This window comes from Heptranchias perlo, chromosome 19 (assembly GCF_035084215.1).
Source record: "Heptranchias perlo isolate sHepPer1 chromosome 19, sHepPer1.hap1, whole genome shotgun sequence".
NCBI lineage: Eukaryota > Metazoa > Chordata > Chondrichthyes > Hexanchiformes > Hexanchidae > Heptranchias > Heptranchias perlo.
Genome location: NC_090343.1, coordinates 22690149 through 22715387, shown reverse-complemented (window position 1 = coordinate 22715387; position 25239 = coordinate 22690149). Strand labels below are relative to the sequence as shown.

General features: G+C 39.1%; 1 protein-coding gene across 3 annotated transcripts in view; it reads right to left on the bottom strand.

The window, feature by feature from the left end:
- Positions 1 to 3171: 3171 nt before the first annotated feature.
- The window catches only part of LOC137335232 (zinc finger and BTB domain-containing protein 46-like), an 84843-nt gene continuing 62775 nt past the window's right edge, over positions 3172 to 25239 (bottom strand). Inside the window, exons 5-8 of one of the 3 annotated variants that reach the window (XM_068000482.1) lie at positions 23546 to 23709; positions 23152 to 23215; positions 9622 to 9797; positions 3172 to 5576 (exon numbers count right to left, since the gene is read on the bottom strand). In XM_068000482.1, the coding sequence (XP_067856583.1) occupies positions 4788 to 5576; positions 9622 to 9797; positions 23152 to 23215; positions 23546 to 23709 (1193 nt within the window). In that variant the 3' untranslated portion in view covers positions 3172 to 4787. Of the gene's footprint in view, positions 5577 to 9621; positions 9798 to 20816; positions 23067 to 23151; positions 23216 to 23545; positions 23710 to 25239 lie in introns of those variants that run through there. The other 2 variants (XM_068000481.1, XM_068000480.1) reach the window with 2 other exon arrangements.

Sequence of the window (25239 nt, the reverse complement as noted above, 5' to 3'; positions counted from 1 at the left end):
GAAGGCTGTTAAAAAAGCATATGGGATCCTTGGCTTTATTAATAGAGGCATAGAGTACAAAAGCAAGGAAGTTGTGCTAAACCTTTATAAAACACTGGTTAGGCCTCAGCTGGAGTATTGTGTTCAATTCTGTGCACCACACTTTAGGAAGGATGTCAAAGGGTGCAGAAGAGATTTACTAGAATTGTACCAGGGATGAAGGACTTCAGATATGTGGACAGACTGGAGAAGCTGGGGTTGTTCTCCTTAGAGCAGAGAAGGTTAAGAGAAGATTTGATGGAGGTATTCAAAATCATGAACAGTTTTGCTAGAGTAAATAAGGAGAAACTGTTTCCAGTGACACAGATTTAAGGTAATTGACAAAAGAACCAGAGGCGACATGAGAAAACATTTTTTTTTTAAAAACACAGCAAGTTATGATGATCGGGAATGCACTGCCTGAAAGGGTGGTGGAAGCAGATTCATTAGTAACTTTCAAAAAGGAATTGAATACTTGAAAGGAGAAAATTTACAGGGCTATGGGGAAACAGCAGGAGAGTGGGACTAATCGGATAGCTCTTTCAAAGAGCCGGCAAAAGCACGATAGGCTGAATGGCCTCCTCCTGTGCTGTACCGTACTATGATACCTTGAACGGAGGAAGGGAAGGGAGAAAATTGACAGAAAAGGAGAGAAAAGAATCTTCAGAATTTGTATTGGATTAACAAAAACACTGACTCAGCCAGCATATATTGCAGTTATTTTGTTTTTTGCAATATAAAAATGTCTCAAAGGCCTTCAATTTATAATTCCTGTATTGTACGTAATAATGTAAATTTATTAAACATCAACAGTGCAGATGATGGAGGCTATTTGGCACATCCAGCTCATATTCTATAAAAACCTCCAGTCCCCATCCAAATGCCTTTGGAAGCATTCCAGAGTTGTGCCTTCACTACCCTACCCAGAAGACCATTCCAGGTATTAATCACTCCTGTGGAAAAAGTGCTTCCTCACCTCAGTCCTGAACTTTCCTTTTACTACTTTGTACTTATGTCCCTTAGTTCAATGGTTTAATATGAATTTGAGCTCAGAAATAACCTTTTCTATTCCACTTCGTATCATATACCTTCATAAAGTCCACTCTCATTCGCCTCCTTTCAAATGCATACTTTTACTAATACTTCTTCATAACTCAGATACTGGAATCAGCATTACTTCCAGGGCATGGTAGATTCACTTGTACCTCACTGAACACAGTACTCGAGCTATGTCCTGTCCAAAACATTTCAGCAGGACACCTTCACGCCTGTACTGTACTGATTTGGCAAAGTAGCTCAGCATCCTGTTTACTTTGCTCATTGCTGTTCTCCAAAGACTAAACATGGCAAGCATTGAGTCTTATTACTCCAGGACCTCTTCAAATCTCACCTGTAGTCATTTCAAGGCAAAAGCTGAGCAGCATCGGCTGAAAAGGTCACAAAAATTTAGTCCAACTGAGCCAAGTCAGGCTTCATTTAGCTGAACTGGTATGTAATGGGTGCCCAATGTGATATTTCTTTGTATGATTTTAGTTATTTTCGTGACTCTTGATGCTGCTTTCCTTAACGTATTTTTCATTTTTCTCCTTGATAAGAAATCAACTTAGTCGTTCAGTTATGTTAAAGAAAATGGAACTCGATTCAGCCACGGTCTTATCTGATAATAGAAACTGCATGTAAGTGCACTATTATAAAGACTGTTAGGGTGAAGGAGCTTTCTTCTAAAAAAAAGTATCTAATATTGATAACTTGCTTTTGTTTAAATTGGAAATGTAATGCCCTATTTTAATTTGTTTCTCTAAGGGCCATTCATCAAACATTGTCCATTGGGTTGATGATTTGTTCAGATACCTCTGCCAATATTGCTCGATACCACACTGCAGTGATTTTGGGCTGTTCAGAGCATTAGTGGAAATATTTAGATGAATTCACTGAAGTTGCTTGCATGTATCACTTTTTTCAGTTTCTTAATTTTTTCTTAAAATTTGACAATTGTGTTCACAGTGAGTATACTTGATAAGTTTGTAAGTGCCACTATCTACTTCGGAATTGAGGCAGAATCATAGACTCTAACTGCTATTCATATCTTGCTAGGTTTCTTTTCTGTAATGTAATCAAAATGTGATTAATTCACAAACATCTGCTAAAGAGGGTTGTAATTCTTCAAATTTGTGCAATAAAGTGTTCTGCTACAAGCAAGCAGCTTTTCAGGTATTGCTAATACAGGGCTTTAGGTTATCCAGAAAGTTCTGGGATTACTACAGATAATTCTTAACTTTTCAGAAAAATGACTGACATGCTTCTCCAAAGTGGTTAAGCTTTTAGGTACTTCTAGAAAAGCTAGGGCAAGAACGTCCAAACCATAGACCACAAGTCACACGTGGCCCACAAACCCTGGTAATCCAATCATTGAAGCCCAAACAACTATTTGCGCTTATACTTCTTCGCTGGTTTGTCCTGTTTGAATTTTGTGGACCGGAGGTTTGGAAACACTGTTCTTATTGTTGTTGCCCTATTGCTGGTTAAATCTTAAATCAGACACAAAGATCTTTGAGCATCAGCAACCTGAAATATATGCAGAACAACAGGAACATGGATCTAAACTTTATATGTTGCCCATGAGGCTTTGTAGTACGCACCCAAGTGGTCCACAATGATAAAAGGCTTGTACATTCCAGAGATAGGGTGAAGATATGGTTCCCACTGCATCGTTATATCTCCAGAACGTGCTGAAGCTGTTGATGTCCATTGAAACTATCCCATATAGAGAATTACATTTCAACATTTTCAAATGGATAAATTGAAACAATGGACTCAAAGTCACCTTTTTGCATTCATATAAGTGACTGAGTTATCTTATTGCATTAAGTATAGCAGTAATTTAGTTTTCACAGGAGAAAAAGGCAACTGAGAGCAAGAGGTCAATGCAGCACAAGACTTAGAGCCATAATGATCCATGGTAGTCCTGCATTATTTTACCCCATGCAAATTCCACTAGATGGTAGTTTTTAAATCACTGTTCTGTGTTTGATATGCTACTCTCAAAAACAGTGCAAAGGTGCACATACAGCATTCACATCCTTTATATTTGTACGAGATATAGCATTCAAAGTTAGATATTAGATAAAAGCTTCAAAACAAGCACAGCACTGGTTTGCTTTGGCAGCAATTCCCGATTTATTTAAGATTGATTTGGGTGTGAGTATATCCAAGCTATTCCCAGCACATGAACTTTAGGCAGACCTTTGGCATGCCTAAGATACAGAAAGCATAATCACCTAAAAAAATGTAATTACTACATTTACAGAGATCAGTACAATGCACGGTCATCTTCTCCCACTACTCATAACTAACTCTGAATATTAAACACATTTTGAATACAAACACAGGTTTATAATTACAAAGTCAGTATCATATAGAATAATATTCCAAGCAGAGAAGATTTCAACAGCTTTAAGCGCTCTCTTAACAAATCCAGCTGAAAGCATGTTGAAAAAATAAATATATGAGAGCATACTCACACAGCACTCTTAAAACTTTCATCAGGCAAAACTCCTAATGTAAAAGGCAGAAATCTGAAATACAACAATATAGATTTCTAAAAGGTAACCATAGTTATGGCTTAATTTAGTACGGATTTGCACAAATTACCACTAACAAGCCAAAACATGATAAGATTTGATTTTCTGAAATATATTGAACAATTCCAGTTTTTTTGCATTTTTCTAAATGATAAACAAAAATCATCAGTAAAGTATCCAAAGTAAATTCTATTAAAACATATAATTTGGTATATATTCAGTATTTAGTGTATATTAGAACTAAAAAAGCATGTGCTACCTTTTTATCAATGCAACAAATAAGTTAACTCCTTACTTCCTTGTCTAAAGAGCATAGAGATCTGGCACAGCTTTGAACTTTGTGAAAGCTTCATGTCTTTTGACACAGCCAAAATTAATCTCCACAAGAAGGCCAAAAAATATAGACATTGAAAATGTTAAAAGAACACAACGCAGCACATGACTCACACCCGCCATAGCGAAGAAACCCCATTATGAAACACTTCTTAAAATGCACTAACTCAGAAACTAAATCTATGGTAGAATTTGTGTGCACAGAGACGTTATAGAATGAAGGAATGTCTCATCTGTTTGCAAAGTGGAGAATCTTCTTTTTTGGGAATGTACACCTTTCTTGTTTTTCTGCATAATTTGTCAGTGATATCTAATCTATTAACACACAATATGATGGGGTTTTTACATTAAGATGCATTTTTGGGCTGCAGGAGGGAATGATAACTTGAACAATTATAGATCATTACTTGGGAAGCAAACAGTCAGATAAAACCTTTGTTACTCAATGGCTGTTTCATTATCTCTCAACGGTTAGCAATGTGCTTTGGATCCTGCATTCACATGGGCAAACTGGATTAACATTTTAAGGACAACAATAGGTCATAAAATGGTTGAAAATCTCAAAATTTACCAACATTCTTCAAAAATATTATGAAATTTAAGAAAGAAAGGTGTATAGAACCACTGGTACAATGCCCCCAAATTTTAACAACATCTAATCCTAAATTTCACAAGTGGACAATGAACCTGAAAAATCACTGTGGTGTACATATCTTTCTGAATAGTATTCTTTGTAAATATAATGTTCTTGTAAAACTGCCCGACTACAATTTAACATGTACATTAGTGAAACAGCTAGCACTCTAAGAACTATGGTGCACTGATGCACTTCAGAATGTAAAAGTAACCCAAAGGCTACATTTCCTGTGAAATCCACCCAAAATCCTTGTCATCTGCTACAGGAATTTCTTGATTCTCTTGGTCTTGTTGGGAATCGATCACCTCCTTATCATCTTCCAGAATTATATCAGCCTGGGGAATCACATCATCATCCTTCCACTTCATCTCCTCCTCACCATCTGCCATTTCTTCATCAACTTCCCTTTCTCTATCCTCATGATCTTCACGGTACTGGCTTTCACCATGATCTTCAGGGTACTGGCCTTCACCATGATCTTCAGGGTACTGGCTTTCACCATGATCTTCAGGGTACTGGCTTTCACCATGACCTTCAGGGTACTGGCTTTCACCATGACCTTCAGGGTACTGGCTTTCACCATGACCTTCAGGGTACTGGCTTTCCTCATGTTCATCAGGATACTGGCTTTCCTCATGTTCATCAGGGTACTGGCTTTCACCATGATCTTCAGGGTACTGGCTTTCACCATGATCATCAGGGTACTGGCTTTCACCATGATCATCAGGGTACTGGCTTTCACCATGATCATCAGGGTACTGGCTTTCACCATGATCATCAGGGTACTGGCTTTCACCATGATCTTCAGGGTATTGGTTTTCTGCAGAGAACATTCCATCTGGAGACTCAACTGCACCATCCTGGTCGAGCTGAGACATCAGACTTCCACCCGCACAATCCATGCATATTCCATGACGTCTAGAGCCGTGCTTAATCCCAACACTGGCTGCTGACATGAAGACTCTGTTGCAGACCTTGCAAACATACTTTTTGTCTTTGCTGTGCACCTAAATAGATAAAACATATTATGTTCAGTGTTTTTCCTTTAAATAAAGAATTCCACTAAAAAGCCTCTACTGAAAAAAAGTGATAGAGGTGGTTTGGGAAATCATTCAAAGGTCAGATATGATCAGGATTTTTTAAAAAATATTGCCATCACCAATTTTCTCCCCTCCTACAAGTTTGCTGCAGTGTGGTTTTTCAGGAACCCTTCTGTATCTCTCCCAAGTGGCCACTATGCAAATGTGTAAGCCTGGACAGCAAATGTTGGCAGGGTTATTTGATGATCTTACCCTCAACATCCACATGGACACTTGGACAGGGTCACTGGATAACAATCAGAAGCAGGAAGCCTGGCTGATTTTCCTCTCTGTAGCTCAGGGGTTCAAGGCCAATTGTAACACTCTTGCCACTATAGTAGCTGACATAAGCTAATAGTACAGCCTGGGGATCAAATCTGGGTCCCTTCTGGTCCATGACTCAGCTACTTACTAGATAAACTTATTGAACCATTGTGGGAGCAATTTTACAGCATTTAATACTGACAAATGTAAATCTAGAAATACTGTTACCACACCATCGCACTGAAGGGAGATTTGACAAACTTCTGCCAAATCAATAGCTGAAGCAGCCCATAAAAAAAGTGCACAAATCATCAAGGGAACCTACTAATCCTACAAATGGCCTCAACAAATCACAAGTAGTAGCAGTGAGAGTTATGGCCTAAATCGTTCACGCCCGGTTGACAGAATAAGGTTGGGGGGTTGGGGGAAAGAGAGAACAGACAAGAGAATTTGCCTTCCAGTTTCTTAAAACAGTATTCATAAGGAAGACATGTGGCCTTCAAATTGACTTAATATTTAGTAGGTTACTATACAAGATGAAGTCCTGTGGGATTGGAGAACAGATCCTATGTTGGAAATGGAATTTGTTGTGCTCTCAGACAGAGGATTGTCATTAATGGTAGCGGCTCTGCTTGGAGACTCGTTACAAATGGAGTTCCGCAGGGTTCGGTCTTAAGGACCGTTGTTCTTCACGATTTATATCAATGATCTGGATGAAGGTGTTGTGGGTACTGATCGCAAGTGCGTGGATGACACGAAGATCTGTGCTGATATCAGAGTCCTTCAGGAGAAAAAATAACTACAATCTGATGTGGATGCAATGGGAGGATAGGCCTGCATCTGGTGAGGGGTGACAATTAATGCAGATAAATGTAATGTAATGCATGTGGGTAGGGCTAACATCAGCATGTGTATACCATGCTGGGCTCTGAATTAAAGTCTGTTAAGAGAGAAAAGAGTCCTAGGTTCTATAATGCACAAGTCTCTAAAGATCCACAACCAGTGCCAAGAGGCTATAGCGAAAGCTAGGATGATTTAAAATAAAACAAAGAGCACCACAGTGTCCACGTACAAAACCCTTGTTAGGCCTCATCTGAAATACTATGTTCAGTTCTGGTCTGGTCTCCTCACATGATGGGAGACAGAGATGCTCTGGAGATGTTTCAGAATGCCACCAGATTAATATCTAGTTGAAAAACCTATCTTGATAGGTTCAGAGGCGGGGTCTTTTTACTCGAGAAAAAGTTAGACCTTGGAGAGACTTGATTGAAGTATTTAAAATGATGAATGGACTGGACTGTTTACATGTGGACAGATTATTTGAATTAGAGAGAATGAGAGGACATGAGTACAAGTTATGTAACCGTAGAACTAGGTTAGATATTGAGGTTTTTCTTTTCCCAGAGTCTTAGTGACTTTTGGAACAAGTTGCTGGCTTGTGCAGTGAGTGCAGATTCACTGCAAACATTCCAAAGGGAGCTGGACAGGTTCCTGGAGGAGGCTGATATCACTATGTACAAAAGGTAGGCAGGATGCTGGCTAATGTACCCATGGTCATTATCATCTCCTGGAACTCATTTTTGATTGCCTTCGGGGGGTTGAGAGAGGAATTTCCCAGAATGTTATCTTCTCTGATTTGGCCTAGGTTTATTTTTAAAATCTGTTTTTCCCTCTGCCAGGAGATTACATGGCTGCTGGTGGGTGGGGTGCATTGAGGGCCATGTTGCTTAGTTTCAACACAGCTGAATGGGACAGACTCGATGGACCAGCTGATCTTTTTCTGCCCATCTCTTTAGTATGATCTTTTGTGGCACTGCTCAAGGACAGCTGCTAACCTGACCTATCTGCTTAAGTCCACTGGTCAAATGCAGACAATTGTAGCCGCTTCTAAATTGTTGATACCAATTGGAAATCAGTAAATTGTTTGTAAATTTCAGGCTCCATATCAGAAGAATGCCTGGCTTTCTTCTTTTAATTTTGCATCTGTAACAGCGCAAGACACATGTTAAACACAAGACTCTATACATCTAGATGTACTAGGGCTAAACTTTCACTCAGGAAACCCATTACATTGGATTCCCACCGCTGTTTTTGCATGTTAAAATTGGCACAGAAGTGGGGCGGGCTCATAATATGCACACCCACATACAGCGTGTGTATTAGAATGCCAAGCATATGTATTTCCTGTCATTTGCACCCTGGTAACACGTATGTGCCCTTGGTGTCCAACAGGGGCTTTTTGTTCTCCAAGTCAGGTACATCTTAAGGAATGTTTATTTTTAGTTGCCAAGTTCAGATTATCAACTAAAATAAATGGAACTGCTCTCAGTGCCCTCCCCATTGCTTTATTTACAGAGTTGCATTTATGTTTTGAAAATCATCCCCCTCCTGCTCTGTAGAAATTTTGTATGCTGCCGAATCTTCTCTTGCTCCTGAACTGATGCTCTGCCGTTTTGCCTTAGTCTTTTTCATCCCCGCTGGGTTTTTGATCTGCTTTTTTGCCTCTTCTAGTGCACTATATGGCACCTAGGGAATTAGGAATCTCTTGACCTTATGCATAAGGCATCACAATCATATGGGACGTTAGGCAGACCAGCTGGTCTTTCCCGTCCGACATCTTCATTTGTTCCTAAAAGGCAATTCAATGGATAAATTTGATCGTTCCCACAAATTGTTAAATATGTTTGAAATTTCTTTTCTTCTTCCATTTTTAATAGGTCACATTTTGTTTGTTATTAATGCCTATCAAATAAAGCTTCAGTTTTGTTGATATATAGTTTTCTTTTAAACTATGGTGAATGTGTAAAGTCTTCACTCAGTTTATAGTGAGCAAGTAGCCTTGTGCTTGACTTTCAACTTGGGTATGAGGGTGCTCGTGGTTTGATGTAAATCTGCTATTTATTCAGCACTTGATATTGAACACTGATATGAAACAAAGTGTATAATTTCTCTTTTATTCTAAGCTTCCCTGTACATTTACGCCATGTCATGTGTGGACGTATTGGTCCAAAAGTAAACCACAAATCACATATCAAACACAATACACATTCAGTTAATGAAGTTTCTGCAAAGGTGTCAGTCTTCATTTTAATTGAAGGCCTAACATAATTGACACTTAACATATCATAGAATGATACAGCACAGAAACAGGTCATTCATCCTATCAAACCCGCATCGGTGATTTATTTCCATAGTCACTTAGTCTAATCCCACTCAATCCACAGGTTTAACATGCTAACTTCTCAAATCTCTATTTTTAACTAACACCTCAAACATTTCCACCTTCTAAAAACATTTAAGTGAAACCAAAGTATGTGACATTTATAGTCCAAAACAAGAAAAGAAAAATCACAATTTTCAAAAATTAGTCTGCACATATTTTAAGAATTACTGTAAAGATGAAAACTTTCAATTAAATGGATGCTGCATTTAATTTCTAATAGCCTAGATTTGATCAGTGCAGTTAAAGTATGTTGGATCCTTAAACAGACAAAATACTGCACTTATTCTCTCTAATAATTATTGGTTTCATCATTTAATTGAATCAACAATACCAAGATTACTCAAACTACACTGCTGTGGTCACAATTATATCCTTGTAGCACACTCAAATATTAATGTTAAAGATAGTTTTAAAGACGATGTTAAATGTTTTAAATACGGACTGCAGTGCTCATGTTTGGCACCAATGAGTATGAATAATGCTTACCAATGTGTGCCTTTTCATGTGTTCCCGCCGAGTAAACTTCTTGCCACAAATTTCACAAGGGTATGGCCTCTCGCCTGTGTGTGAGCGCATGTGCCTCTTCAGGATACATTGATGCATAGCAGAGAAACTGCAGTATGGGCACTTAAACTTCTTTCTTATCACAGTAAATTCGTTAACTGTAAAATGTGAATAAAAACAATTTTTATTTAATTTGTACTCATCTGCAACAGATACGCTTATCATAATTTGTGTGTGTTCCAATAATGTTTTAGTATGAGTGATTTGTACATTTGGCATCAACAGGTAGGAAGCAACATAACCAAATCGGCAGCTACAGCACATTTTTCACTAAGGTAATCACATTCTGGATATTCAGTTAGTTTCAGAGCAACCTTTCTACTTCAGCTGTTTTTCTTAAGAAGCTATTGCTTCTCCAAGATGCTGAGTCATGGAGCGATGGGAATGTACATTGAAACCTACAATTCCTGACAAGCTCCTGATCTCAACAATGCTCTCAGAAGGGGAGGGAGCAAGCAAAGAGATGTACCTCCTCAACAGATACTCAGAGAATGAGCCAGCCTGGGCAATTTCTAGTGGCTGCTTTGATACGAATAGCTCTCAGCCAAGAAACATTAGGCTTCAGGACTTAAAGGAGAGAAAACACAAAATTTGCAGCAGGGGGACATACCTTTATTTTAATGCTACCAAGCTAAACTTTAAATTAAGTACATGTCTCACATCAAGACTATGAACACAGAAATAATTCACAAAACATAGCAAGCAATTATTTTCAACTTAAGAAAAGTTACAAAACCCCAAACAAAAATCTTCGTTTTGAGGGGTGGGGGAGAAGACACATTTGGGGAAGGGGAGGAAAAGACGACAATTTTTAAATTACGTTCAACTAACTTTTTGGAAATCAATAGCCTGTTAAGCAGCCACGAATCAGTGGCTTTGTGGGGAAACAAGTGACAAACCAGAATAGCAAGTATGAGCTACTCTTGCAAAAACACATGGCTTGGCAAGGCTGGGCTATTCAGCTCAAATGAACAAATTCAGAATTTAAGTGGGAACATGCAAGAGGAAAATGACTGCTTGAAAACTGGTGAAGTACAAGACAACAGAAGGCTTGCTAAGTATTAGATGTATGTCTAGATTATTGGTACAGGGTTCGTGATAGTACAGCTAAAATCAATGATTTAGAATGTCAGCACTGCTCACTGCAATTAATTTCTAATGTCAGGTCACATATCCAGAGAAGCACTTATTTTTTTTTAATGTCATGACCATAAATGCTAGTTACAGATGAAACAGTCTGTCTTTCTCGGGTCTGATTGGTAGCAGTGATGAATACTAGCCAAAACTGAAATGAAGATTATGGAGAACCATATTTTAATCTCATCTTTCTAACAGGGACTAAAAGGGGATTAATCATGTCGCTTTGGCGAACGAAAAAAACCCAAAAAAGTTGGGGCTATTGAGCTGACTGTGAGAAAATAGTTTAAGAAATCTTAGGCAATTCATGATTACAATTGGAGTTCAGTGAATAGCAAAATTTAACATGAAGCTGTTGAAAAACTAAGTTAAACAGTAATGGACAGATTATGTACAAAAGACAAGATGATGCAGTAAAGCCACTTCCTATTTGGATTACATAAAACCAATTAGCTGCAAGTCCAGACAAGGTACAATCCCTCAAGCATATTAACCTCAAACGTACATCACCTTAATGTAGGTTGTTAAAGAACATTTTCTGCACGACAGAACAGAGTTAAATACAGAGAAAGAGCTTGCATCCATATAGCTTATGTCCCCGGGGCATCCCAAAGCACTTCATATCCAATGAATTACTTTTGATATGTAGTCACTACTGTGCAGGCAAATGCAGCAGCCAATTTATGCAAATCAAGATTCCACCAAAAGCAATTGAGATGACTGTCCAGTTAATCTATTTTTTTTGGTGGTGGTGGCGGTGGAGAGAGGAATGTTGGCCAGGACACCGGGAAAACTCAGCGCTCTTCTTTGAATAGTGCCAGGGGATCTTTAACATCCAATTTAAACCAGTCTTCCGTTTAACTTCTCATCCAAAAGACTGCACCAAAGCAGCACTCCCTCAGGGTTGCACTGAAGCATCAGTCTAGATTAGGTGCTGAGGCCCTCGAGTCAGAAGCACTAGCGCTGCCAACTGAGCCAAATCGACATCATCTAATGCATAATATTGCATTAGAAAGGTTGAAAGTAGCAATGTGGCTGAGTGACTTGCATCAGTTCAAAATAACAGATTTGAAGATAATCTAAACACATGGGAAGGTATAATGTCTGCAACATAAAGCTGCTTCTTTGCTGGATTTGGTACTATTTTCAGATTTTGTATGACTAGCACGTCAAATTGCTTTTGTACGTTTCGTCAGGGTATCTTCAAGGAACATTAATGCAAGCAAGATCATGACTAGCTAGATTAATGATATTTTGACTCAGGTTAAAGGAAACCTTTAAGGTAAGGCTATCAAGCTCCAACAGACACTAATTACTGCACGTCTCACATGCAGTTTTCATTTCAATACTTAGTTTATTTTGACACTGGAAAACAATGCAAAGATAAGAATAAGTTGCCAAAACGTTGATTACTTTGCAGAAATGTAATTCCTATATACCAGAACCAGTCACTATAAACCTTAGTAACATACAACGGTGTGATGCTGTTAGTGGGGCAGGGTGTACCCAGGGTGGAACCGATGGATGGATAGATAACAGATCAATCTGGAGATCTAAACAACGAAGGGGAAAAAATGGACCGACAGTTAAAGAAGAAAACTAATAATCGTTCATAGCAGATACTAGTGTCACAATATAAATTCCAGACACAAAACTTATGACATAAACTCGTAAAATTATGACAATGTGGAGAATGAGTTTTGTTGCCAGATTTAATTAGCAAAAGCTCTTGGAAAGACAGATTAAAGGCCAGCCATAGTTCATTTGTCAAATAGAATCAAAGCCAAAATTAAACCTTCCTTGCCTTGCAGAATGCTGGCTTACACAATGCAACAAAGATTACACTACTGTAGTCCAATATACTGTACTGGCATTGTAATAATACCTTTTATTACACTAATATAGCAATAAGGACTGCAGAGATGTGTTAAATTTCAATATTGGAAATCAAAACCATCACTGCATGTTAACCTAAATAGTTACTTTAATAACAGTGAAATTGGCAGATGCTATTGTACTGTGAAATCATATGGGACAATAGGCCAGAAATCAAATAAAATGTACTACTCTGCTATACTTCAGAGACAGTTGATCAATAAATGGCTGGATTAAATATTTCCTAAATCTACCATGAAACAAAAAGTATCAATGCCTATTCTGCAATTACTACAACATTTAAACTAAAAAAAAAATCAAATAATTAATCTGATGACTTGTGATATGTGGCAGGTCATTTAAAGGTGGCAAACTTGTCCAGGGATAACGAATGATTTAATTTAAATCGACATGTATTTCTTGAAATGTGTAAACTGTTTAATTTGAATCAAATCCAGAATAATTTGCACTATTTCCATATTTCATGTTATTGTTGAAAAGCAGAGAAGTTATGTTAAACTTGTATAGAACCTTGGTTAGACCACACTTGGAGTATTGTGAACAGTTCTGGTTTCCATATTATAAAAAGGATACAGAGGCATAGGAGAAGGTGCAAAAAAGATTTACTAGGATGATACCAGAACTGAGAGGTTATACCTATCAGGAAAGATTGAGCAGGCTGGGGCTCTTTTCTCTAGAAAAGAGAAGACTGAGGGGTGACTTGATAGAGGTCTTTAAGATTATGTACGGTAGCATAATGGTTACCCGGTCTGGCCTATATGTGACTCCAGACCCAAAGCAATGTGGTTGATTCTTAATTGCCCTCTGAAATGGCCTAGCAAGCCACTCAGTTGTAAAATCTCGCTACGAAAAGTCATAAGAATAAAAGCGGACAGACCACCCGGCATCGGACCACAAGGCACCGGACACGACAACGGTAAACCAAGCCCAGTCGACCCTGCAAAGTCCTCCTCACTAACATCTGGAGACTTGTGCCAAAATTGGGAGAGCTGTCCCACAGACTAGTCAAGCAACAGCCTGACATAGCCATACTCACAGAATCATACCTTTCAGCCAACGTCCCAGACTCTTCGATCACCATCCCTGGATATGTCCTGTCCCACCGGCAGGACAGACCGACCAGAGGTGGCGGTACAATGATACACAGTCAGGAAGGAGTGGCCCTGGGAGTCCTTAACATTGATTCTGGACCCCATGAAATCTCATGGCATCAGGTCAAACATGGGCAAGGAAACCTCCTGCTGATTACCACCTACCGTCCTCCCTCAGCTGATGAATCAGTCCTCCGCCATGTTGAGCACCACTTGGAGGAAGCACTGAGGGTAGCAAGGGCACAAATTGTACTCTGGGTGGGGGACTTCAATGTCCATCACCAAGAGTGGCTCGGTAGCACCACTACTGACCGAGCTGGCCGAGTCCTGAAGGACATAGCTGCCAAACTGGGCCTGCGGCAGGTGGTGAGCGAACCAACACGAGGGAAAAACTTACTTGACCTCGTCCTCACCAATCTACCTGTCGCAAATGCATCTGTCCATGACAGTATTGGTAGGAGTGACCACCGCACAGTCCTGGTGGAGACAAAGTCCCGTCTTCGCAATGAGGGCACCATCCAACGTGTTGTATGGCACTACCACTGTGCTAAATGGGATAGATTCAGAACAGATCTAGCAGCTCAAAACTGGGCATCCATGAGGCACTGAGGGCCATCTGCAGCAGCAGAATTGTATTCCAGCACAATCTGTAACCTCATGGTCCGGCATATTCCTCACTCTACCATTACCAACAAGCCAGGGGATCAGCCCTGGTTCAATGAGGAGTGTAGAAGAGCATGCCAGGAGCAGCACCAGGCGTACCTAAAAATGAGGTGCCAACCTGGTGAAGCTACAACTCAGGACTGCATGCTATAGACAGAGCTAAGCGATTCCACAACCAACAGATCAGATCAAAGCTCTGCAGTCCTGCCACATCCAGTCGTGAATGGCGGTGGACAATTAAACAACTAACGGGAGGAGGAGGCGGCTCTGCAAACATCCCCATCCTCAATGACGGCAGAGTCCAGCACGTGAGTGCAAAAGACAAGGCTGAAGCGTTTGCAACCATCTTCAGCCAGAAGTGCCGAGTGGATGACCCATCTCGGCCTCCTCCCGTTGTCCCCACCATCACAGAAGCCAGTCTTCAGCCAATTCGATTCACTCCACGTGATATCAAGAAACGGCCGAGTGCACTGGATACAGGACACTGGATCCCAGCTGTAGTGCTGAAGACATGTGCTCCAGAACTAGTTGCGCCTCTAGCCAAGTTGTTCCAGTACAGCTACAACACTGGCATCTACCCGACAATGTGGAAAATTGCCCAGGTAGGTCCTGTCCACAAAAAGCAGGACAAATCCAATCCGGCCAATTATCGCCCCATCAGTCTACTCTCAATCAGCAAATTGATGGAAGGTGTCGTCCGCAGTGCTATCAAGCGGCACTTACTCACCAATAACCTGCTCACCGATGCTCAGTTTGGGTTCCGCCAGGACCACTCGGCTCCAGACCTCATTACAGCCTTGGTCCAAACATGGACAAAAGAGCTGAATTCCAGAGGTGAGGTGAGAGTGACTGCCCTTGACATCAAGGCAGCATTTGACTGAGTGTGGCACCAAGGAGCCCTAGTAAAATTGAAGTCAATGGGAATCAGGGGGAAAACTCTCCAGTGGCTGGAGTCATACCTAGCACAAAGTAAGACGGTAGTGGTTGTTGGAGGCCAATCATCTCAGCCCCAGGACACTGCTGCAGGAGTTCCTCAGGGCAGTGTCGTAGGCCCAACTATCTTCAGCTGCTTCATCAATGACCTTCCCTCCATCATAAGGTCAGAAATGGGGATGTTCGCTGCTGATTGCACAGTGTTCAGTTCCATTCGCAACCCCTCAAATAATGAAGCAGTCCGAGCCCGCATGCAGCAAGACATGGACAACATCCAGGCTTGGGCTCATAAGTGGCAAGTAACATTCGCGCCAGACAAGTGCCAGGCAATGAACACCTCCCCTTGACATTCAACGGCATTTCCATCGCCGAATCCCCCACCATCAACATTCTGTAGGGTCACCATTGACCAGAAACTTAACTGGTCCAGCCATATAAATACTGTGGCTATGAGAGCAGGTCAGAGGCTGGGTATTCTGTGGCGAGTGACTCACCTCCTGACTCCCCAAAGCCTTTCCACCATCTACAAGGCACAAGTCAGGAGTGTGATGGAATACTCTCCACTTGCCTGGATGAGTGCAGCTCCAACAACACTCAAGAAGCTCGACACCATCCAAGATAAAGCAGCCCGCTTGATTGGCACCCCATCCACCACCCTAAACATTCACTCCCTTCACCACTGGCGCACAGTGGCTGCAGTGTGTACCATCCACAGGATGCACTGCAGCAACTCGCCAAGGCTTCTTCGACAGCATCTCCCAAACCCGCGACCTCTACCACCTAGAAGGACAAGAGCAGCAGGCACATGGGAATAACACCACCTGCACGTTCCCCTCTAAGTCACACACCATCCCGACTTGGAAATATATCGCCGTTCCTTCATCGTCGCTGGGTCAAAATCCTGGAACTCCCTTCCTAACAGCACTGTGGGAGAACAGTCACCACACGGACTGCAGCGGTTCAAGAAGGTGGCTCACCACCACCTTCTCAAGGGCAATTAGGGATGGGCAATAAATGCCGGCCTCGCCAGCGACGCCCACATCCCATGAACGAATAAATAATGAAAAGGCAAAGGTGGGGAAGATGTTCCCATTAGAACTAGGGGCTCTAAATATATGATTAGTCACTAATAAATCAAAAATCCAATAGGGAATTCAGGAGAATTTACCCAAAGAGTGGTTAGAATGTGGAACTCGTGACCACAAGGAGTTGAGGCAACTAGAATAGATGCATTTAAGGGGACGCTGGATGAGCACGAAGGAGAAAGGAATAGAAGGATATGCTGCTGGGGTTAGATGAAGTAGGCTCGTGTGGTGGATGAACACCAACATGGACCAGTTGGGCCAAATGGCCTGTTTCTGTGCCATATATTCGAGACGTAATTCTATTCTGCAGCCATTTTGTATGCACAACTGAGGTAAAAATTAATGCTCTAAAATACTGTATCTTTGAAAGCAAACCAATAATTTTTCATAGAAATGCAAATTGGCCACTTTAGTAATTCTGTTCTTAACCCAGTGTCTCCAGTATGAACTACTTGTACAGGACCACATCTCAACCTGCAAACGGGAAAACAACAACAAGTGGCCAAAATCAGGGTCACTATTTTACTACATAGCTCCATGAATATTCAAATAAACTTATTCTTTGTAATATTTGTGTTTTTATTGTGTTGCATTGTTGTGGTTTCCACAAATCCACATCAAAGGTGGTTTGTTCGGGGCTTAATTTGTTTCATTTCACATTACTCAATCAGGGATTAACAATTTATTGGATTTTGATAGTAAAAATGATAGTTTCAGGTTGAAGATTGAAATTAAGTAACCAATTTGCTTTATTCCTAGCCCAACATTGTCTTCAAAGTAATTCATTGTCCGAAGCTCAGATATTTCAATTTGACACGGTGCTATGTAAATGCAAATATTAGTGCAATGCCAAAAAGTAAAATTTGGAACAACAGTTTTAGGGTTGGAAAAATTTTGAAATTCAAGAATGCCACTCCAAAGTTGAAAGAGGACAGGATTGAAATTCACCCACAAAGCCAGTTAAAATGTGTGCACACTATACCAAATCAGCTTATGAAACATGGTCAACTTTATTAAAAAGTAAAGAATTACTGTTTTTTTATAATCTATTCCTTAAAGCTCTAGTGCCACTTCACCTGGATTTTTTTTTTTACACACAATTTTTATAGTTTTATCAATATAGGCTTTAATCAAACAGATCTTGTAAAATATTACAACTATCCAACTTCAAAACAAATGCGCCATAGCAGCTACTCCATTCATAGAGCTAACCTTACCCAACCCAATGGTTATGGGGAGGGCTGGGGTAGTGGGGGGAAAGATTTAGAAATATGCACATAAACCAGTTACAAATGTAGTGAATCGTCTTACAGAATGAAACAATCCTTTGACAAAACCCTGGAAGATGAAACAGGGAGCGGAGGATGGAGTTAAACTAATTTTATGAAACAGGTCCAATAAATTCAATCAATTGGAGGGGGGAAAAGTAAAAGTTTATTGTAAGTAATTATAAATTCTTAAAATAGCCTCCATGTTTAACAAGTTTGATTACGCAAGTTAGTATTGGGCTTTTAACTGCATATGCTGAAAATCAAACATGGATAGTTGGAACATTTTCAGTTTTTCCCTTTTCAGATGCTGACAGACCTGTTGTATATTTCCAGTTTCAAATTCAACTTTATTCAAGTGCATCCTATAAAGTAGGAAAGTGCAATCTCTTGTCCTCTGAGTATCCATTTGTCACACAACACAGTAAAGGCCACAATTTTCCCCCTCATTTTAAAAACAGATAGCTAACCCTTCCATCTGGCACCAATAGAGGCCTTATGGATTGGACTACAAAAGGATCAAATACCTTACATTGAGAATGTCCAAGTTTTTTTGTCTTTCAGGTGCCTACCATGGAGCTTGCTGGTAGTGGTGGTGGTGGTGGTGGGGGGGGGACGGCAAGGGGATATATAGCTTAAATCCATGTTATTATTTGAATATATCTCAAGTTGCTGATACTAGCAGATCTTGGCTTTATTCACAGCATTAAGTTATCACTAACAACAGCACTTTCCAAATATCAAGGTCCACAAAGAGGAAAAACCAGTGAATAAGAAATATTAGCATAAATAAGAGTACATTGCCTGGGATTAGAGTAGTGGATTGACTGGGCTCAGGGGCTGCACATGATCCAAAGGCCACAGTTTGGACACACCTGCCTTGCATCATTGTCTCTGAACACGAGAGATAAACTCAGGTCAGCATAACGTCAGTGATGGGGAAACTTTTGGAGACAATAATCCGGGACAAAATTAATTGGCACTTGGAAAAGTATGGGTTAATAAATGAAAGTCAGCACGGATTTGTTAAAAGAAAATCATGTTCGACAAACTTGATTGATTCATTGATGAAGTAACGGAGAGGTTTGATGAGGGTAGTGCGGTTGATGTGTATATGGACTTTCAAAAGGCATTTGATAAAGTACCACATAACAGACTTGTTAGCAAAATTTAAGCCCATGGGATTAAAGGGACAGAGGCAGCATGGATACACAATTGGTTAAGGAACAGAAAGCAGAGTGCAGTGGTGAACAGTTGTTTTTCAGACTAGAGGGAAGCATACAGTGGTACTTCACAGGGGTCGGTTGGTCTTAGGACCACTGCTCTTTTTGACATATATCAATGACCTGGACTTGGGTATAATTTCAAAGTCTGCGGATGACACGAAACTCAAATGTAGTAAACAATGTGGAGGATAGTAACAAACTTCAAGAGAGCACAGACTGGTGAAATGGGCAGACACGTGGCAGATGAAATTCAATGCAGAGAAGTGTGAAATGATACATTTTGGTAGGAAGAATGAGGAGGGGCAATACAAACTAAAGGGTAGAATTTAAAAGAGTGCAGGAACCTGGGGCTGTACGTACTCAAATCTTTGAAGGTGGCAGGACAAGTCGAGAATGCTGTTAAAAAAGCATATGGGATCATTGGCTTCATTAACAGAGGCATAGAGAACAAAAGCAAGAAAGTTATGCTAAATCTTTACAAAACACTGGTTAGGCCTCAGCTGGAATATTGTTTTCAATTTTGGGCTCCACACTTTAGGAAGGATGTCAAGGCCTTAGAGGGTGCAGAAGAGATTTACTAAAATGGTGCCCGGGATGAGGATCTTCAGTTGTGTGAAAAGACTGGAGAAACTGGGGTTGTTCTCCTTAGAACAGAGAAGGTTAAAAGGAGGTTTGATAGAGGTGTTCAAAATCATGAAAGGTTTTGCTGGAGTAAATAAGGAAAAACTGTTTCCAGTGGCAGAAGGATCAGTAACCAGGGGACAGAGATTTCAGGTGATTGGAAAAAGAACCAGAGGCAACACGATGAAACATTTTGTTATGCAGCGAGTTAGGATGATTCAGAATGCACTGCCTGAAAGGGTGGTGGCAACAGATTTAATTGTGATATTGAAAAGGGAATTGGATAAATACTTGAAGGGAAAAAAATTAGAGGGCTATGAGGAAAGAGTAGGAGAGTGGGACTAATTGGATAGCTTTCAAAGAGCCGGTACAGGCACAATGGGCCGAATGGCCGCCTTCTATGCTGTACCATATGATGATAATCATTTGAAAGATGGATGCGTAACCGAGATAATATTTATAGTGTGATGGATTTCATAGTTAATTATACCTTAATTATTCTGATTAATAAAGTATTACATTGCAGATCTTAAGGAAATTTTATTTGTAGTCAAAAGCCAAATTCATATTTGGCACTACATTTTGTATGAAGAATCCAATTGTAAAATCACATGCTTAAATGGCAAGGAAATGATTACATTTAGGAAGTAAGAAAAAGAAAAAAATGTTATATAGCGCCATTCACAACCTCAGTATCTCCCAAAGCGCTGCATTTGACTAGGAAAACATAAATGCTATTTATTTGATATCTTCCTAACTGTCTGTAGAACTGAGTTATGGGAAGTTAAAACATTTTCCTACATATGCCTAGGAAAAAATTTGCTCAGAAGACAACTAAGCCAACATGCATCCTGTAACCCTCAGGAGGCAGTAGAGACGTGCATGAACACACACAAAATCCAGCTGGCAGCATTAATGAAACAGCATTATCTTCATATCCTTGGCTTTTCAACTTAAATAATTGTCACACAAGTTCAAATTCCTAAATTTCAGATTGTAGCAACGCACTGAACTCAATGTCAAATTACAAGTTAAACAGCACTAGTATCTACACAAGTGTTGATTTGCCAACATGAGGTAGCCAAGTCCTGATAAAATACTAACATTTGTTTAAAACTCATTTTCCTGTTCTTTAACTGAAAGAAATACAAATTAGTGAGGACAAAAATAAGAACTCAATACATTTCATATGTTGTTGGTATCTAAATTTTATTGAATTCAAAACAATTTAAACTAGTGTGACCAAATACACCAGTCTGCTATACAGCAAGGTATAATTTGCTATTTCTACAAAAGATAACAGGTATACATCATGTTACAACCTTTCTTGTGAAGATGTACAGAGCATTCCATAAAACATGCCGTGAATCTACAATCCAGTGACAACCATCAGTTACACATTACCTCTAATTATTTTGTGCCTTGAACAAATCAAATAGATAGCTATAGGTAAAGCAGTCTCCAGTTCACATCACTAGATAAACACAGCAAATACTGTATACATAGCAACAGCATGGCTAAACCTTGGAAACAGATTGTGGCTCACAATTAAAAAATTAGAAAAAGTAGGATGTCAGCTTAAGTAGCTCTTGAACAAAACATACAAGAGCCAACTACGAAATTTACAAAACATAATATGTAATCAATATCAAATACTCAATGAATACAAAACTACTGTAGACATGTTATACTTAAAACAGTGGCACATTCAAAGTAAACTACTACATTATTATAGTAGTTCGGGTATCCAAAAGAAAATCATATTTTCCAATACTATGAATTTAGAGAGGGTATGGGAGCTCATGCTTTTCTTTGGTTGCACTAAACAGAAACTGGACATTACCAGTATAGGTAAAAAGAATTTCACCTTTCATCACATCAACAAAACAGTTTGCACTCGTTCTGTGTCTGCACTGGTGGGAAGATCGGAGATAATGGATACTTCATTGTGAAGAAAACTCAAATAGGGAAGCTCCTGAAGGTCACAGAAACTAATGCTGAGCTTTACAAGAGTTTATATCTAGTTTTTAAAGAAACTTAATTTCTCTCATCTATAAATAGCTAGAAGCTCAGATAATATACTTCTAGCTATGTTAAAATATTGAATGTAAAATACTCCCACGGCTGATTTAAATTTATAAATTGCTCTTGCATACATTGTGATCTATTAATCAATAATTTCTGCAAGAGTCCTGTTAAACAGCCCCTTTAACATACCTTAAATGTGCATCACTGAGATCAAAAGTGAAGATATAAGAAAAAAAAAATCACATCCAAAGCTTCTCATTTAACAAGAAAAACTAAACACCACAACTGGATAAGTGAACAAACGAGGTGAATGGTAAATAAGAAAAACATTATGGGCTGTATGTTCTTTCTTTAGTGCTATAAGATTAGGACAAAAACATTAAAAGCCTGATCAATTCCTAATTATATAGGATTTTGCTCAAAATTTAATATAAAATATATTTCTCCATTTCTAGCCACTATACTTCTCCATATTAAAAAGAGTGCATGGTAATCTAAAAGAGTAACTAACTTTGCTCTGCAAAGTCAACATGCCACAAATGCAAAGATGCACCAAAGTAGAAAAAGAATAATCTATTTTCATTAGTAAGATTTTTAAAAGCCTGATTAGGTGCAAAGAGTAACAAAATCTAATGTACTCTGTATACGTGTTGAGGACTTATCCAAATGTTCACTATCCAAAAGGAGTACTAAGAGCCAAATCTAGTTATACATGAAGTTATTCTGACAATTCAATTTCAATGGGTTGTGAGGTGGAGAGCTGCTGGTTGGAACCAAATACTGGTATATCGTTGTAACATTCAAGCTGCTCCTCAACTTTTAGGACATCACTATCCAAAAGCTGGTCAGAAAGCTCAATACCTACCTGAGTACTACCCTGATAGCAAATTCTCACGTGATTCATTAGGTTTTTCTGTATGCCAAAACTCTTTCCACAGTTACTACATACAAAAGCACGCTCACATGAATGTACAGATGCTATATGACGATTTAGATCGGTTCTATCACGGAAAGATTTCAGGCAAAATGAACAGTGCAAATTTTTACGTTTGTAGTGGACAGTTTTTTCATGACGTTCGGCATTTGATTTCAATGTGAAGCTGGCAGGGCACCTTGAGCACTGATAACGGAAATTCTGCCCAGGAAACTCATGGCTGCCTGTTGTTATAAGGGTTGGCCTCACATAATCAGAAGTATCAACTGGCAGCATCATTAATGCATGTCGATATTCGTGCTCTCTATGCTTTTCAGGGCTATTAAACCCCACTTTGCAGAATCTACAGGCTAACTCTTCTTGATGCCAGCTTGTGGTTGGCAATGGGAAACTGGAATCTTTTAAAACTGTGTCTGGAATGAAGCTTGTCCTCATCTTTGGATCTTCACCTTTCAAGAAATCTGCTGCAGTGTTGACGTCAAGGCCTTAGAGAAGGAAATCCATGTATTAGATTGCAGTAATTTTTCTAAGGGGAAAAATTGTTGCAAATTTATAACAATGCGACTGTACCTGAATTGGAATTTTCATAGGACTTCAACATTGTCAGGATTCCCTCTGTACTATCTACCTTGATCTGTAATTGCAAAATGGCACAGGTTAATAAATGAACTGATTTATATTAGTGAAAATAAATACAGAAAAATGACATAGCTTACTAAAAATAATCCACTTTTTTTTAAAATCAAGTGTAACCATACTGATTTTCCACAGGATACAGTTGTGTTTAGATAATAATATTCAAGATGCAAAAATGTTTTCAAAAGATCTAAAATTCTTCCAGGCAATTCTCCCATGGAAACAAATTAGCAGCCCCCTCCCACATTTGCACTTGCATTTTAACAATCCTTTAACATTTAAATTCTTTGTAACTGCAATGGTTCAAAGAATGGCTTTTGATTCTTACCTGCAGTGAGTCAGCTGGTTTATGTGACATTTGTTCAGGTAAAAATTCATCGCATTGCAACATCCTAGGAGGACTCTGTTCTGGAAATTGGGAAGTCGGTGGAGACAAATCTCTTGGCTGGAAATCATGTGCACCTTCTGTGTGATTCAAGTTATTTCCAGACCCTGAGGAAGACAGGAAACGAGTCTCACCTACGTAAACTAGCACCAGCTGGCTTTCGACAAAAAAGAAATGCACTGCAGTAAAGTGTTTTGCTGTTTCTCTTCTGCCAGTGATAAAGAGGAAGGGAGATCCTAAAGTTTGAAAGGAATTGCCCATAGCTTCAAAACACTACGTGTCTTAAAGTAACCAAGGTGTTCAAAGTTTTTTTTTAAAAAGTGAAAACATACTAAATTGTTACCCCTGTTAAAGAACACAAATTGGTATATTCAATTTAGCATATGTAGCCAAAAATACAAACTATTCCTACAATACCACAAATTTTCTTTACAAAGTGATTACCAAAATTATACATCAATAATTTGTAGTTTAAGTAAACTTTGTATTAAAACAGTATACCAGTAATGTTAATGAAATACAAATTCTGATCAGAAAAATCTAGGTCATCTAAGCTCCCCCCACAACCCCCTTTCAATAAATGTTCATATGCTACCAAACAACCTTGCTTAATCTTCATTTCTTCATACTTTCTGAACACTAGTTATGAAAATGCAAAAACAAAGCTTTACACTGTCACTGTCTTGTAAATAAAATGTTCAGTTCTGTGACTTTGAATGCAATAGAGGTAATAGATATACTGCAGGGAATGAAAAAGCAGCAAGTTAGAAAAGCAGTCTCAATTTAATCACCAACCTGTGGACATTTCAGTTAGCATTTAAAATTTCTCAATCGCTACTAGATTCTTGACCCTCAAAAACAGACATTCCTGAATAGCCTGACAGAACAGGATAAATTTTTAACACTAATTTATCTTTAAGATCCAAATTGCTCAGACTAAAAAAAAGTAGCAACAGGAAAGCTTTTAAAATAAAACTGCAATTTGACAAAAATGGTACTATACCGGCCAAAATATGTGGCCACAAAAATGAGGGCAGTAAAATTTTAGTCTTGAAACTGCTGTATAAGAGCCAGTAAGGTTCTAAGTCACAGCTTCCCGCCTTAAATCAGAGTATACTAAATATTTCCAAATTAGAATACAAAAAGAAATCTTTTTGGCCTTTTATCTATTACTTGCAAAGACTTAGCACTACACAATCTCAGATGGATACCACTTGAATAAAGGACCAACTGAGTATAGCTAGCTCATCGCAGTAAAAAGTACAAGCTTAGAACTACTCCTAAGGTTTCAGACTGGGTTAGACTCAAAGACCTTCATGGCAATAGACGATACTTGTATTAATACATGTCCAATACATCTACATGTTGAACGCTTTGACCATTTATGCATTAGGCTCATTATAAACCAACTATGGACAGATACAGTTTTGAGTTGATTGCAGAGGCGTACCCAGTGCAGTGATCTCAGCTGAGGTACTAACAACATTGCAAGTAATGCTTTCAGTAAAACTTCTCAAATGTTTTGTCCAAATAACAACGCTCATTTTTAAAATGACAGTACTTATTTTTGAACACTACAGGTGGCTCGTGTGTATATTATTCACCTACAGAAACATGGGTGCAGAAGTGTTTCAGGC